At 36.0% G+C, this 16593-nt stretch overlaps 1 protein-coding gene across 1 annotated transcript; it reads left to right on the top strand.

The window, feature by feature from the left end:
• The first annotated feature begins 11829 nt into the window (after positions 1–11829).
• Positions 11830–16265, top strand: LOC105647945 (receptor-like kinase TMK3). The gene is made up of 2 exons (XM_012234169.4): positions 11830–14498; positions 15462–16265. The coding sequence occupies exons 1-2, from the start codon at positions 12134–12136 to the stop codon at positions 15968–15970; spliced, it is 2874 nt and encodes a 957-aa protein (XP_012089559.1). The 5' UTR covers positions 11830–12133; the 3' UTR covers positions 15971–16265.
• Positions 16266–16593: the final 328 nt, after the last annotated feature.

Raw genomic sequence — 16593 nt, 5'->3', positions numbered from 1 at the left:
TGACATTTGGAACTTTGGTTTTATTTGGTTTTCTTCTTGAGTGGAACTTGCAAGTATGCATGTATGACTATATGTATATATGCATGACAGTGGATGAGAAGAAGTACCATGACGAAATTAAGTACCATGACGACATGAAGTTATTCATACAGTTATGAACATAAACTATATGATCTCAGGATATGTTTCTACAATCTCATCATACTTTATGAGAATGTACTTTATGCAAATCTTTGAATAGGTTGTTGCAATGAAGTGCCTTGATATGTATATGAGATGATGATATGATATGTATATGATATGATATGTCTATGATATGATGATATGTTTGGTATGGGCGGTATATAGGTCATTGGATTGAGTGCTGATATGGAATGGTTAAATTAGCTGGTGTGGATGTTCATTTGGGAGAATCACGTGGAGAACATAAGGCTAGTATGTGCTAGCCGATTAACGAAGAATCAAATTGAGTTGTAAACTATTAGGAGAGTTGTAAGTGTTTAATGTAACTGAATTTCGAGGACGAAATTCTTTAAGGGGGGTAGAACTGTAACATCCCATTTTTCTATGTCTGAAATAGTAAGTTGTGACATCCTATTAAATCGAGTCGTTGCTTAGAGTCGAGTCGGGCTGACCTAAAACCCGATTCGAGCCATTAGAGTCCAGAGTGGGGTAGAATGGGATGTAATGGAAATAAGGAAAAGAAGTGGACTTACTTGAAGGAAACAAAAAGATCAAAGTATAAGGATTAGGACTTGCTTGCACTAAAATATAAAGTTGAGGTATTGACTTGTACCATTTTGACACTTGAGGTACCATTTGGTAATTTTCACACAAAATCATGATATTTTTGGAGTCCACCCGAGACTTCCATTTCACTTTCCCATTTTTCATCTTTATCTTCTTCATCTCCTTCATCATCTTCATATCCTTCATCTACTTCCTTTACCTTACTTTTCCTTCCTTTCTCCATCACTTTCAATGGTAGTGAAGATTTTAATGGGCTTCAAGCATTAATTCAACTTCTATTCTATCCAAGTAAGTAAACCTTTTTGAATTTCATACTTGAATCATTTGGTGATATTTTTAGAGTATTCATAAGACTTCTTATGTATAGGAGAGGTGAGCTCAAGGTAAAAGGAAGCTAAAAAGAAGAGCTCAAGCTTTTTGGAGTGAAGGTGTGCTATCTCTTTTAGTTTAATTCATTTCCTTGCATGAGAATTTATGTGTTGTGTTGATAATGAGAAGATATGTTGCTTAAGGTTGAGTGAGAGGACTGGAAATGGTGAAAAAGCATGAGATGAAATGAATAAATGAAGTAGATATTGAGTTCATGCTGAAACAAGTTTTGCTAGAAAAGTTACCAGTAACTTCACCTTGATTTTTACCCCATTTAACAATGGAATTAGGAAGTGTCATAGAAGAGTTATTTGTTCCTCTATGTGTTATCTTTCCATGGGTTTTTGAATCACCCAAATCGGAGTTGTAAATTGAGAGATATGACCAAAATAGTACAGACTGCGCAGGCTGGAAAACACGACGCGCGCTCGCGAATTTCAAGTCGAGCTCGCGAATTTGGCCTGTGAACTCTCTGACTCTCATTTTGCACTTCTCGCACTCGCGACTTTCATTGCGCGCTCGTGAATTTGGCCTGTAAACTCTCTGACCCTCTTGTGTGCTTCTCGCGCTCGCGACTTTGCATGGCGCGCCCGCGAATTGTGTTCTAATGCTCTTTTGGACTTCATTTTCAATGCAATGTATTCCTTTGCTCAACTTGTATGCCTCCAATCATTTTAAAACAAAAAGACAACATGAGAACATGTATCAAACCAACATGCAAGCATGCAAATGATGTGAAATGAGGTAAACACTATAGTGTATGAAGTTATGAATTCTATGCAATTGTACTCCTTTTCTTAACTTGTATGCCTTCAATCATTTTAAAGAAAAAAGACAACATGAACACATGTATAAACACAAAATGCAAGCATGCAACTGATGTGAAACTAACATGACACAAGTTGCCCGCTTGGTGAGGCTATCAGCATACAGGTAAGCAGTAAGATTTATGAAATTATGAAGCAGTTAATTTCATGACACAAGCATGCAAATTATGACACAGTTACTATGCTTTTGTTTTATCTATTGACATACCATTAATATGCTCCATTGAGGTTAGGTAGAAACCACTTAGATAAGGCTATGTCGCGACATAGGATAGCAGATCTGCGCCCCATACAGTTTGGTACTCCGGCTACAGGCCGTTGAGTGGATATGATTATATAATGGCCATAGCAGCCCAGTCATACAGTATTCATACAGTTTCATACAGTTTTTCTTATCACTTTGGTTTCACTATAACCATATGGAGCTATACAGTTATATTGACTACAAATTGCATAATCATACAGTATAATGAGCAGCAAGTATGATAATGAAAGTATCATGATATGTGTGCTTACATTCCATATGTGAGTACATGTTTATTTCTACATATATATGTGCTTATATGTTTCTTTATTCGTTGCAATATTCACTGAGTTTTAATAAAAGTTGCAGAATTCATAGAGCATAAAGAACACCAGGTAAGATCATGAAAGTATAATGCTATATATGCTTACAAGTTTATTTATTTAATTTTTAAGGAGCCATATAGTTATAAGATGTTATTAATCATAACTTATATGATGTGACTAAAAGTGCATAAGTCATACAGCATAATGAACAGCAAGTAAGACAATAAAAATATACTATTATGTGTTCTTACATGTTTAGTTATTTAATTTATACAGCATAATGAACAGCAGGTAAGTCATGATATGTGTGATTAAAGGTTCAGATAAAGGAATTATGAGATAATTAGAACTAAATTATTTATGTTTATGAATTAGAAGTTTATTCTTTGCTATAAAGATACATTTATGTTGAAATTTACTGATTCTATGATTATCAATGCTTTTATGAACTTTGTATTTTAAGTATGTTGCCATCACACTTTGTTAAGTATGTGAATTATGAGCACCACTGAGTTTTATACTCAGCGCGTCGATTTTTATCACGCGTAGGTTGAAGATCGTGATTGCTACTTGAAGACTTGAAGAGTACTATCAAGCAGAAGTGATTAATTTGGTCATAGTAGATTGAGAGTTGTATAATTAAGAATTATGGCATGTATTAAGATTTATGGCATGTATAATTATTACATTTGTTAGAGCTTATGTGATTGGAAATATAATTGAAGCATGTAATTATTTTGGTGTAAGTATTTGGAGGAAATGATTGAATATTAAATATTTTACTATAGTTGGTATGATTAGGTCATGAAGACTTGATATATATATATAATGAATGCAATTAATTGGTGGATAATAAATCTATTGAGGATTTATACAATTATGAAAAGATATATAAAGTGTTATTGTGTTCTGATGATTAGTTGGAGATATTGGAAGTTTGGAGTTTACTTGGAAGTGTTTTATATTCATATTTAGCATACAGGATGATATCATAATGACAGGACATAAGTTCAACCAGATTGTAGCGTCTCGGCTCGGTTCATTCGGGTTAACGGGTGGACCGGGAAGGGATGTTACAAAACAAGTCTTGGGTTCCATAAGAGAGAATTGGTTGTTTCCTCCTATTTAGCTTTGTGTCTAATCTAATAGTAGATTGTGCCAATTCTTTTGATATTCCAAAAGGAACAAGGCTTATGGGTGGAGTATATTAGTGGCGGATCCCAACACTCAAGGAGAGTGAGAGGACCACATCCCCTAATATCACCTTTAGGGTTTAGGGTAGAAAGGAGATTAAGTAGAGAAGAATGCATGAAGGCCATTCATATACAAAAAAAAAAAAAAAAGTTTACTCAATTTTGAGTTAATAATATTATCAACAATTGTGAACAATATCAGAGTCAACCCCTTACTCGAACCTAAAATCGAAAACCAGAGATTCTAGGTTCAGTCTCTAGCGGAGTCGCCAGATTAAGGACACAAGGGGTTTTTGCAAAGGAAAATAAACGGGTTTGGTTCATTTTATTTTATTTAAATTGATTTTCTCTTATTGCACCCATTCGTTAATCCTCAAAAGGGCGATCCATTTAAAAGGGGTAAAAAATGAGCCTCTTACTTTGGTAAGAGTTTTGATTTGGAGTCGTCACCCTCTTTAGGGAAAAAATCACTAATTAATCAATTCTTTGGAATTGACTTATTCAATTTTAAACTAGAGACTGGGTAAGGGAATTTGGCACGTTTCAGGAAGGTGTTAGGCACCCGAACAGCCCGGATAGAAATCAGTCTCCTACGTCGTTCATTCACAATATTTGATAATAAAATTAACTCTAATTGAGGTGAGAAATAAGTTTTTAATGCATTTTTGACATCATGGCACACAAGCATATTAATAAACACATAAAGCATGAAATAAAACCATCCAAAGAAAAAGGGAGGAGAAACGGAGTTACAACCAATATCCTATTAATACAATCTACCCATTAATCCATTAAAATTTTTCAACCCATTAATAATTACAAACATGCAATAATAGAACCCATTAAGGTTCTTTACATTAAGCTTAATAATTACTAACAATACATAAATTTAGACAAACAATCATAATCACAGAATATATACATCAACAAAACTAAATAAACACATACATTCATTCATAATGATGAAGTGATGAATGTTAATGTTGATATATTGTAAGCTATTTGTTAAATGGGATAAATTATCAAAACTAAAGAGCAACAAAGTAAAATGCATAAAAATAAAGAACTAAAATTTAAAATACATAAAGATGAAGGGACAGTAAACTAAAAGCATTAATTTAAAGGTTTAAACAAGATTTGAGTTCAAAGTCTTAATGTTCATCATAATTTATGAACAAATACACTCATCACTACCCATTTCTTGTTGATTTTATGTCTATTTAGTCCATAATGAGTCACTTTCATGATTCAGAGCGAGATAGCTCTGTGTTTGACTCAAAGGACCTCCAAATCGGGACCATTTTATTGATTTCTGTATTTTGGACCTCTGAAATGAAGGTCCATGTGCCACATGTAGTGGCGTGCAGACCTTTCCCTAATTAGAAGGTGCAAAATCGCGGTTTTAGAGCGTCCTGATTGGGAAAGAAGTGGCATGTGACATTTCTGACGCAGATAGAAGCTTTCTGGTTGGTCACAGATGGCTCTCCCAACCAGTAACAAAAACGTATTTTTAAGACACCAAAAGCAAGAAAAAGATGAGGAAAGGTTAAAAGCTCTCATAGGTTACCTTATCTTGAAGAAATCAAAAGAGTTTCGGGAAAAATGAATCAAAGACCCAAAAGCTTTGAACTTGAATCAATGAATCCGAGATAAGTTTAATCTAAGTGTTTGTGGGTTTTTTAATCACTGAACTGTTGACGCGTGTCTTTATGCCCCCCACCTAATCCAATGAGGATACGAGGATGCGGAATGAAGGGTTATTGCTATCTAGAAGTCTTTTAATCCAAGGATTTAAATTAAACCAATTCTAAGTGTCTGGATTGCAGAACAGCTGCATCACGCAGCTATCAGGTGCATGACGGCATTGTCGGTTGCGTCACGCAGCTCCAATTTGTATGACGTCACCAAAGGTGACAACATAACGATTTTTTTATTCTGAGCAACACGTGGCTGTGGTCCAGAAAGAAAGCTGCATCATGCAGCTAGCAGATCCGTCACGCAGCCGTAAGCTGCGTGACGCAGCTATCCTCTGTTGCCCTACTTCTATAAATTCGTATTTTTCTCAGTTGAAAGGATAAGTTTTTAGGGCGTCTGAAAAAACACATATTCGGCTACGTTTTCTCCAGAGACTCCTTTGAGTTCGTTTGAAGAAAAATAGCCATTAGAGATCAATTAGGGTGAAAAACAAAATCATAAAATAGAAAAAGCAAGAGAGAAAAGAGTGAGTGTTTAAATCCTTGTTGATGAAACTTCTGGATCGCCTTAACCACCATTTGTTAAGGCATTTAAGCCACCTACAATCCTCAATCTAAGGATTAGGTAATTCCTTTGTACTTTTTGTATTTTTATTTATTTATTGTTTATTTTGTTAGTGTTTTAGTAGTGTAATCTTGGTTAAACTGTATTTTGTTCATCTTTGGTCACTTTAGATTTTCTTAAGGCATATTTAAATAAAAGAACGATTTAAACAAATTATTTAAAAAGTAAGCTCGGACCAGAGTAGTTGCGTCACGCAGCCAATGGATCCATAACGGATCTGGCAGATGCGTGACGGAACTGTTCATGTCCAAAATTTTATTTCTTTACCCAGAACAGCTGCGTCACGCAGCTATCAGATCCATAACGGATCTGGTGGATGTGTGACGGAACTGTTCATATAAATAATTTTATTTTCAGTGTTTTATTTTTCGATTGTGGATCTAAAATAAGTGGCTTGTGGATCCGGAGTTTTAGGAACAGATCCGTCACGGAACTAGCAGCTGCGTGACGCAACTGTTCTAAGACTTCCAGAAATAATTTTTGTTCTTTTAAAAAAAATAATAAATTTTGCATAAAATAAAGCTTAATTTCTCCAATAAATCCGAAGATGACCAATTATGAACAGATTGCAATTTAATTAAGTTTAGAATACTAAAATGTAATTTTGCATATTTATTTGCATGAATTTTGCAATTTTAGGTTGAATGAAAATGATATTTAATTTATGTGCTTGTTAGTAATTTTGCATGTTTAGGATTAAATTAAAAATAAAATGTGATTTAGATGTTAAATAATAATTGTGCATGATTTTGGGTTTTTGGTTTTTGGGTTTAATTTTGAATCGGGTAGAATGTATTTTTAGGTTCAATTCGTTGCCCGCCTTTAACCATAAGGCAAGAGCAGGTCTTTTATTTATTTGATTTAATTGCTTTGATTTGAATGATTTTAAATGTAATAATTAGATTTGATTGGGACGATTAAATAATTTTCCATATAGAAACTCGGTCCGATTCATTTGGGTTGGGTTTAAGTAAATAAATAATTTGGCTTTTCTAACTAAAACAAATTAGAAACCGTAGGTTAAAAGAGGTCGGTTTTTCCGGGCGTCGGCTTCCAATGGGCTGACGTACCTAATTCCCTTACCCAGAATCGCATTGGTGCGCCTGACTAGTCTTTTTAATAATTTGGCCTTAAATAGAATTGGGTTTAAAATGGAGTCACTTTTTATAAAATAAAATTGGAAACGGTCCCATTGCCGAAATAATGGGTGGCGACTCAAAATGTTTTATAAGATCGATTTATCGGCATCGTATCCAATAAAATGTTTTATTACCGTTTTTCATGATAAGATCACTCTCCATCAAAAACAAAAATAGAAAGGACGTTTTCGAGTCGCTTAGGGGCGGTACAAAAACATGAACGAGGGATGTTTTTCTCTTAATGATTAAATGAAACCCTTGAATCTAAGAGAAAATACAAGTTTTCTTAAATTAAAGGTTAACTTTTGGAAATGCAAGAGTTTTCCTTAAGCAACTAAAAGACCTCCCCTTTTCACATTTCCTAATGCCCTATTTTAGGCAAATGGGGGAATGTGTTGCCCTATTTTAGGGCTTAGGTGGCAAGTGCCACTAGAGGGCTCCAAAGTCGAGCCGGGCCCCATTTTTACTAATTCGGATCGGGTGACACACAAAACAAGGCGGTGCACCAAGAAGCATGCCGGGCGGACTCGAAGTGCTTCCCGAGCCCAGTTTCACTACAAAACCCCTGGAAACCCGAAAAGGTAAAAATAATCAAACAACTCAATTATTTTAGCCACGGACCATCGGTCCGAGAATCAGATCGATCAGATGTCCCAACTCGATTTTATGTAAAAAGGTTATCATTACTGAGCCTTTTGGAGCAAAAATTGAGTGTCTACACTATTCCAAAACCAACTCACACTATTTGTATTTGGAGATACTCCACTAGGACTTTTATTGATTAAGCCCGAAGAACCAAAATGACTCCCTCATCCTCTTCCAAAGTATTTTAATGTTACCGAATATTGTGAATACCATCAGAGTCTGGGGCACAAAAAATTTGTGAAAAATCTAAGGCATAAGATCTAGGAAATTGTTAATGATATAATTATCCTCCCACCTAGACCCAATATTACCATCAATCTTATTCTGAACTAGCAAGCCAATTTTAATCCCATTGGCTCTTATGAAAAAATAATTCAAAATCTGTCTTTCATCCCATCCCAGACTATACATGGACCAGGAATCTAAGGAGCTCACTTTAGTCAAAGTAAAAAAACTTGGAAGACCACAAGTACACTATGGAGCAAGAACACGTAGAGTTAATTTGAGTAAATCTTTATAAAGGGAATTGGTCCTTGAGGATGCTATTTTTTCGCTAAAAGGAAAAGGACCGGGCCTGGTTGATTTTATTTAATAAATTGGTTTTCATTATTAAACCCATTCGTTGATCCTCGAAAAAGGTTCTCTTACTTTGGTAAGAGTTTTATTTCGGAGTCGCCACCCTCTTTAAGGAAAATTTTTGAATTAGTTAATTCTTTGAAATTGACTAACTCGATTTTAAACCAGAGACTGGGCAAGGGAGTTTGGTAGGATTTCAAGAAGGTGCTAGGCACCCGAATCGCCCGGTCTAAACCAACCTCCTTGTTGACCATTAATTCACACTTATGAATAATAAGATTAACTAAGAATTGAGATGTAAAACCTTTTAATGCAATTTTGGACAATATATCAAACATGCAAAACATCTCATACATAAACATAAATTAAACCATCCTACGAAGGGGGAGAGGAGAAAAGAGTATAACCCATCTCCTAAAATACAATCTACCCATTAACCCTCCAAAATTTTCAAATCCCCTAATTATTACATACAAGCAATAATAGGATCCATTGAGGTCCTTTACATTAAGCTCATAAGAATAAAATCAAAATCCATACATAAAGAATACAAACCACAAATAATGACAATCATCCACAAAAATATAAGTTAATGACAGAATCAGGAATCACACAATCATTCAACAATGACGATGATGATGAATGTCAAATGCTAAAGAGATCTAAACTAAAGTTAAAAGGGTTAGATTTACATAAACTAAAGAGCATTAAAGTAAAACGCATTGTAAATAAAGGACTGGAATTTAAAGCACTAATAAACGAAAGACAGTAAAGTGAAAGCATTTATTTAAAGATTATACAAGATTCAAAGTTTAAGGTCTTGATGTTCATCAAGGATTGATGAACAAATACACACATCACTACTCCAAATCTTTTTTATCGATGTTTATTCAATCCATTTGTGGGTAAAATGCATTCCAAAACAATAAAGCCTGGTGCTTTGCCGCTAGATCTCCGAATTGGGTCAATTTTATTGATTTTTAACATTCTGGACCTTTGAAATGAAGTGTCTAGTGCCACAGGAGAAGTGGCATGCGCAACTTGGGTGGGGCGTGCACCACACGTAATGGCGCTAGGCATTTTCTTGATCAGAAAGTTACAGAGTAGAAAACAAGGCCTCCTCACTACAGAAGAAGTGGCATGCGCCAAACGTAGGGGGCTGCGCCCCATGCATTATAGCGTGCACCACTCCTAACATAATCAAGGGGTTATGGTTGTTCACAGATTTCTCTCACAACCAATCAAAAGAACGGCGTTTTCCACACCCAAATGAAAGAAAAGAGATGAAAGAAGAGGTTAATGGCTCTCAGAAGTTACCTTTAAGGGTTTTCCAATGATTCTTGAGAGATTGGATGTAAGAAAACCCTAAAACTAGGTTCTTGGATCAAAGATTCGAGTTTGAGATCAAATGCGTGTGCTTTTTGGACTTTTGATCAACAATATGAAGTTTTCCTAATCAGAAATCAATGAATATAACTCTAGATTAAGAGTTTCTTCTTGTTGATAAAAAAACCTCTCATGCACTAATCTCAAGGCCTATTTATAAGCAAATGGGTAGTGTTGCCCCATTTTAGGGCTTATGTGGCAAAATGCCACTGGTGGGCCCTTAAATCGAGTCGGACCCATTTTTACAAAACAGGACCGGTTGGCATGGAAAACAAGATGAAACATCAGAAAGGGCATTGGGGGGGGGGGCTGAAGCTCTTCCTGGGTCCGGTTTCATCACGAAATACCCGATGAACTGAAAAAGTAAAAATGGTCAAACACGTGCATTATTTCAACCACGGACCATTAGTCCAAAAATTGGAGTGATCGGGAATCTCAATACAATCTTATGTTAAAAATAGTTTATCATCACTGAGCTGTTGTGGGAAAAATTTGAGCATCTACAGTCCTACCAACCTCCTCCAAAAAACCTCTCTAATAGTTGGTATTATGAGAAGGAAATGGCTTTATTAATATACCATTTTCTAGCTTTGCTTAGAGATTATATTAGAGTCTAAGTCTGAGCCCAAAGAAAAGTTATGAGTCTTCTTTTTATTTTTGAGTTTGTAATAGAATGTCATGGTCTGTCTTCCCAACTTTATGTAGCCATGCCTATTGGCATTTTGTCTTAATAATAAAATTTCAAAATTTTTCATACTTTTTCTTCCCTTTATTTCTTTATTTAAGTTTAGCTTGATTGAAATATGAAAAAAATGAATAAATAAAAATGATAATTTGCAAAGAATATATTGATTTGGCACATGTCAAAAGATTGCACTACATTGCAAGAGCATGTTTGATTGAAGATTGCTAAATGGTCCTTGAAGATCAAAGAGAAAATTATCAAGCAATTAGACAAATAGGTCTAAGCGAAACATAATTTATCCATATTGAAAATGTTTACATGGCAAGTCCAATAGTAGCCTCCTTAACTTACTCAAGTTTATTCACCTATTAAGAAGAAAACAATCTTCTTAATTGGGGCATGTTGCTGAAAATGTTGAAGCAACTTATCCAAAAGATGATAACTACTAGTAGTAAATCATATGGAACCAAAGTGCTCATCTGGGGCATCCTTTTGCTATATACAAAGCTTGTTGAAGTAGGAATTTCGGTCTTTTACTTCTTTCACCTTTCAAATTGTCATATTTTATTCTCTTGCTTTACTAGCTTTCCAAATTACCATAATTTGGTCTCTTTGTCATATTTGCTTCCTAAATTGCTATAATTTGGAATTTACTTCACCCGCCTCTAAAATTGCTTGTTTTTCAAATTCTCTCTCCTTTTTGTTTGGTCATTATTCCTATCACTTTCTAAAGTCATATAATTTGGTTAGTAAATTTACTTTTTCTTGACTTTTCAAATTTTGCATAATTTTATCAGTGAATCTATTTTTTTCTCTAATTTTCTAAATTTTGCATAATTTAATTAGAATATAAAAATGTAATAGTAATTTTTCCACTGTAGTACTCATTATACAAAAGAAAGGGACATGTGAAATTATCATAACTTCACAAAGAAAAATTGTGAAGCTGACCAAAAAGAAAGAAAAGTTAAATGGAACTTTTTACCACGCTATGGAATTGAAAATATAATAAGAAATTAAACCGTGATACGCGGCAATTAAATCTGACATTATTTGGCTTGAAAACCTTTAATATGATGGTAACATTTATTTCATCGCGACTTGCTAAATACGCTTCTAAGATATCTTCTGGACCCATCACGTGCTCTATTTTCTTTTTTCAAATATAATCATTCATTTATTTGACGTAATTGTTTTTTGGCTAAAATGGGCTTTTTGGGAAATACACGACTCAGCACAGGTTAGGGACAGGCGCCCTCTTTTACAAAAAATAAGGAATTGGTATTATACTCGCTGAGTCACTGCAGCCTTCTAAAGGGTATTACAGTCAATCCACCTTATACATATTAAAAACATAAAAGAGAGACAGCTGCAACCGACACGAAGCCAAAAATGGAAACGGGAAGAGAGACGACGGTAATGGTAGAGTACTCGAGTGTTGAGGCCTCAGGCCTCAGCGTCTGTTTCTTCTGTAGAAAATAATCTTTGATGCAGCTAGCATGGAAATTGCCTCGTTCTTCACTTGCTCTTTCCAGCTGCTGCTTTTCTTTCTCGCACTCTCTCTTCCTGTTCACTGAAATGTGCAAGGCTTAGACTTTGTTTGGGATTTTTGGAGGTACATTGGGTGTTCGTTTTTAATTTTCTCTTGATTTTCAGTTTTGCAGAGTTGGGGCGATGGGAGACGCCTATATATTGACGAAAACTATGTTGTTGGTGTGTTTTATCAAGTTGGCTTACACTGTTACAGATCCCAATGACCTCAAGGTTCTGATGGATTTCAAGAATGGATTGGATAATCCTGAGCTTCTCGGATGGCCGGCCAAAGGTAATGATCCTTGCGGCCCTCCTTCATGGCCTCATGTGTATTGCTCCAATGGCCGAATTACACAGATTCAGGTGCAGAAATTGGGTCTTAAAGGGCCACTCCCTCAAAACTTCAACAAGCTTTCGAAGCTCTATAATATAGGCCTCCAAAACAACATGTTCAACGGGAAATTGCCCACCTTCAAAGGATTATCTGAATTGGAATTCGCATTTTTGGATTTCAATGAATTTGACACAATCCCATCAGATTTCTTTGATGGACTCACTAGTATACGTGTTCTGGCGTTAGATCAAAATCCTCTCAATAAGACTACTGGATGGACTGTTCCTGATGCGTTGGCTAATGCTGTTGAATTGACGAATTTTTCTTGCTCAAGCTGCAATTTAGTTGGTACATTGCCTGAATTTCTAGGCAGTTTGTCGTCTCTAAATGCTCTAAGGCTTTCGTATAATAGATTGTCTGGTAAACTTCCTGCCAGTTTTGGGCAATCTTTGATGACAGTTCTGTGGTTGAATAATCAAGAAGAGGGTGGCTTGAGTGGTTCAATTAATGTGATTGCAAATATGACATCGTTGAAGCAGCTATGGCTTCATGGAAATTCATTCACCGGCACAATTCCAGAAAACATTGGTGATCTTTCTTCGCTGAAAGACCTCAATCTCAATGATAACAAACTTGTTGGTTTGATTCCACAGGGCTTGGCTGATATAGAGCTGGATAATTTGGATTTGAGCAATAATAATCTAATGGGTCCAATACCAATGTTTAAGGCCGGTAAGGTTTCATGTGCTTCCAACTCTTTTTGCCAATCCAAATCCGGGGTTTTATGTGCCCCTCAAGTTAATGCACTTCTGGATTTTCTTGGTAGGTTGAATTATCCTCTAAATCTTGTCTCTGAATGGACTGGTAATGATCCTTGTCAACAACCGTGGTTCGGCTTGAATTGTGATTTAAAGTCAAAGGTTTCTGTCATAAGTTTGCCTAGACATAATCTTACTGGTACTCTTAGTCCTTCAATTGCAGAGTTAGATTCGCTGGTCCAAATTATTCTCGGAGGAAACCAAGTGTATGGTACAATTCCAAGCAATTTGACAAAGTTGAACTCTTTGAGATTGTTAGACATTAGTAGAAACAATTTTAGTCCTCCATTACCCAAATTCCAGAGAAGTGTGAAGCTTGTTATTGATGGAAATCCTCTTTTGCTTAGTAACCAATCCTCATCCTCTACTTTTAGTCCACCCCCACCACCCCCAGGTAGTGCGCAACCATCAGCACCCACTGTTCCTCCTTCTCCAACTATGAGCTCAAATACCAATTCGTCTGGTTTCATCCCAGTTTCTTCGCAGTCCAAGAATTCTAAAAGAACTAAACTACTTATTGCAGGTGGAACTAGTTCACTATTGGTTCTTGTGGCGATTTCTCTGTCTGTATATTGCCTTTATAAGACAAGAAAAGCAAATCCAGAACCCCCTGGTTCCATTGTAGTTCATCCTAAAGACCTACATGGTCCAGAAAACTTTGTTAAGAGTGCAATCCCAAATGATAACACTGGAAGCTTATCGGCTCAAACTGCCACAAGTTTTGCAAGTAACGCTAGCCTTGTGACACGTAATTCTCATTTGGTTGACGCTGGAAACCTAATTATATCTGTTCAGCTTCTTAGTAAGGTGACCAATGGCTTTGCACTAGAAAATGAGCTAGGTCATGGTGGATTTGGCACTGTCTACAAAGGTGAATTGGAAGATGGGACAAAAATAGCAGTTAAGAGAATGGAGGCTGGGATTGTGAGCAGTAAAGCTATAGATGAATTTCAAGCTGAAATTGCGATTCTTTCTAAGGTCCGACACCGAAATTTGGTTTCTATCTTAGGATACTCTGTTGAAGGCAATGAAAGGCTTCTTGTCTATGAGTATATGTCTAAGGGTGCCCTTAGCAGACATCTTTTCCAATGGAAAAGCCTAAAGTTGGAGCCTTTATCTTGGACAAAAAGGCTGATCATTGCCCTAGATGTTGCTAGGGGGATGGAGTATCTGCATAGCATGGCTCGGGAAACCTTTATTCACCGAGATCTAAAATCTGCGAACATTCTTCTTGATGATGATTTTCATGCCAAGGTTTCAGATTTTGGATTAGTGAAACTTGCTCCGGATGGACAAAAGTCTGTTGTGACTAGGCTTGCTGGAACTTTTGGATACCTTGCGCCTGAATATGCTGGTAAGAATCCCTCTCCTCAATGTTTGACATCAGTTGCACAACAATGCATGTTGTTAAGAATTTTGCATTTAAAGATCCTATGTGGAATGCATTAAGTCATCTGGTAGGATGCTTGGATGCCTTCGATTTTACTTTTGATGCTCTTAAGTGCTGAATTACTCTTTTTGTTGATCTCAGAAAGACAAATCATCTTTGAATAGGATTTGTGACACATCATAAGAATCCTTATGTATACATATATAAATGTGTCCTTTTATAATTTGCATTTAAAATTGTCTTAATTTATTCAAGAGGATACTGGTGGATTTATGGATTTAATAATAAACTATTTTACAATTTTGTGCTAAGAAAACGCCTATCCAGGATTGTAGATGTAAGGATGCAAGCTCCTTGTCTCCTCGGACAGACAGCTCTAGGATCGTACTTTTTGAGATGTTCCCAAAATGGCGCTTCTTTAATAATGAAACTATAGGGGGTTTAGTGCCACCAAGAAGACTCCAATGTTTTGTTAAAAATTTAACTTATGTAATGCTCATACTTGGATGCATCTAACTGTTTGAATAGCACTAATGCTGCAATAGCATGATACTGTTCGTTGATGAGGATGGTTATTATTATATTTCCAAATGTAATAAAAGGATAATATTAAACTGAATTGTAATGTTTTGTTAGTTTCGGAGTATTCGATTATTGCTTACCGATGCAATGCTAGTTGTATAAAAGCCTTGAATACCGTAGGAGAAATAACAGAATGATTACAATTCTCAGTACTCCCCCCCCCCCCCCCCCCCCCCTTTCCATCTCTATTTTCTCTCTCTTTTTTTCTTGATCTTTCTGTCTGTCTCTCTTCTGTCATTTTCCTTCAGATTATTTTTACTTTTATTTCTTGTTAAATAAAGCTAGAATGTTTGGTTATGGCTACAAGTCATAACATTAACTTCCCTGAGATTTTGTGGTTTGCAGTGATGGGAAAGATTACGACTAAATCTGATGTGTTCAGTTATGGGGTGGTGCTGATGGAACTTCTGACAGGGTTAACAGCTCTTGATGAGGAACGCTCTGAGGAAAGCCGATACTTGGCAGAGTGGTTTTGGCGAATCAAGTCAAGCAAAGAGAAGCTTATGGCTGCCATTGATCCAACACTTAATAAAAATGAAGAGAATTCTGAGAGTATTTCCATTGTTGCTGAACTGGCTGGACACTGCACTGCAAGGGAGCCAAGCCATCGGCCCGATATGGGGCATGCTGTGAATTTGTTGGCACCCCTTGTTGAGAAATGGAAACCAACTAAATATGAATCAGATGATGATTGTGGCATTGACTATAGTCTACCACTTCCTCAGATGCTAAAAGTTTGGCAGGCTGCAGAAAGCACTGGGCTGAGCTATTCTAGTTTCACTAGTTCCAAGGATAGTATTCCAGTAAGGCCATCTGGATTTGCCGATTCCTTTACATCGTCAGATGGTCGATAATGAAGGTGAGCTCAGAGCATTGAATGATGGTGACAAGTTATATAATTAGAGAAAGCCTGTTCCACCTTGGGATAATAGGATCAAGCATATCCTTTAGTTGTGGCATACAGTGAAATACGAAGTTTAGGAAGTTGGTCACTCAGAAATTTTTGGATTTGTTTCTTAAGCTGTCTCGTGGTTATGCAAATGGAGAATTGTTGAGTTTACTTTTTTTTTTTTTTTTTTTTTTTAAATACCAAATGCCTGTAAATAATGACTGTTTAAGTTAATGCTGATTTGATGCGTTGTTATGTCTTCTGGTTATCTATGACAATTTACTAAAGTATCTTCAGGGTACTGTAAAAGATTGCTAGAACATTTTTGGTTGCAAAGCAGTCTTTTGTTGACAAAATTAAGGGAAAATATTTGGTTGCCATATATCTTAAATTCGATCAACATCTAACAAGATTCCATTTTACTCGGAGTGAGTTATTACAATGCTTTACCTTAGGAGGAACTTTCTGTTTCCAAATAATTAGAGTATGAAAGCTGAGAAGGTCCCTCCTCCCTAGTTGAAAGTTTATCTTGCAATGCATAGTGATATTCAAACTTCACAGTAAAACATCCATGCTCATTCATAGTCC

The sequence above is a fragment of the Jatropha curcas genome, chromosome 1, assembly GCF_041381405.1.
Source record: "Jatropha curcas cultivar XTBG-Jc1 chromosome 1, XTBG_Jcur_1.0, whole genome shotgun sequence".
In the NCBI taxonomy this organism is placed as follows: domain Eukaryota; kingdom Viridiplantae; phylum Streptophyta; class Magnoliopsida; order Malpighiales; family Euphorbiaceae; genus Jatropha; species Jatropha curcas.
The sequence above is the reverse complement of the archived record's forward strand: the minus strand, read 5'-3'. Positions and strand labels throughout refer to the sequence as shown.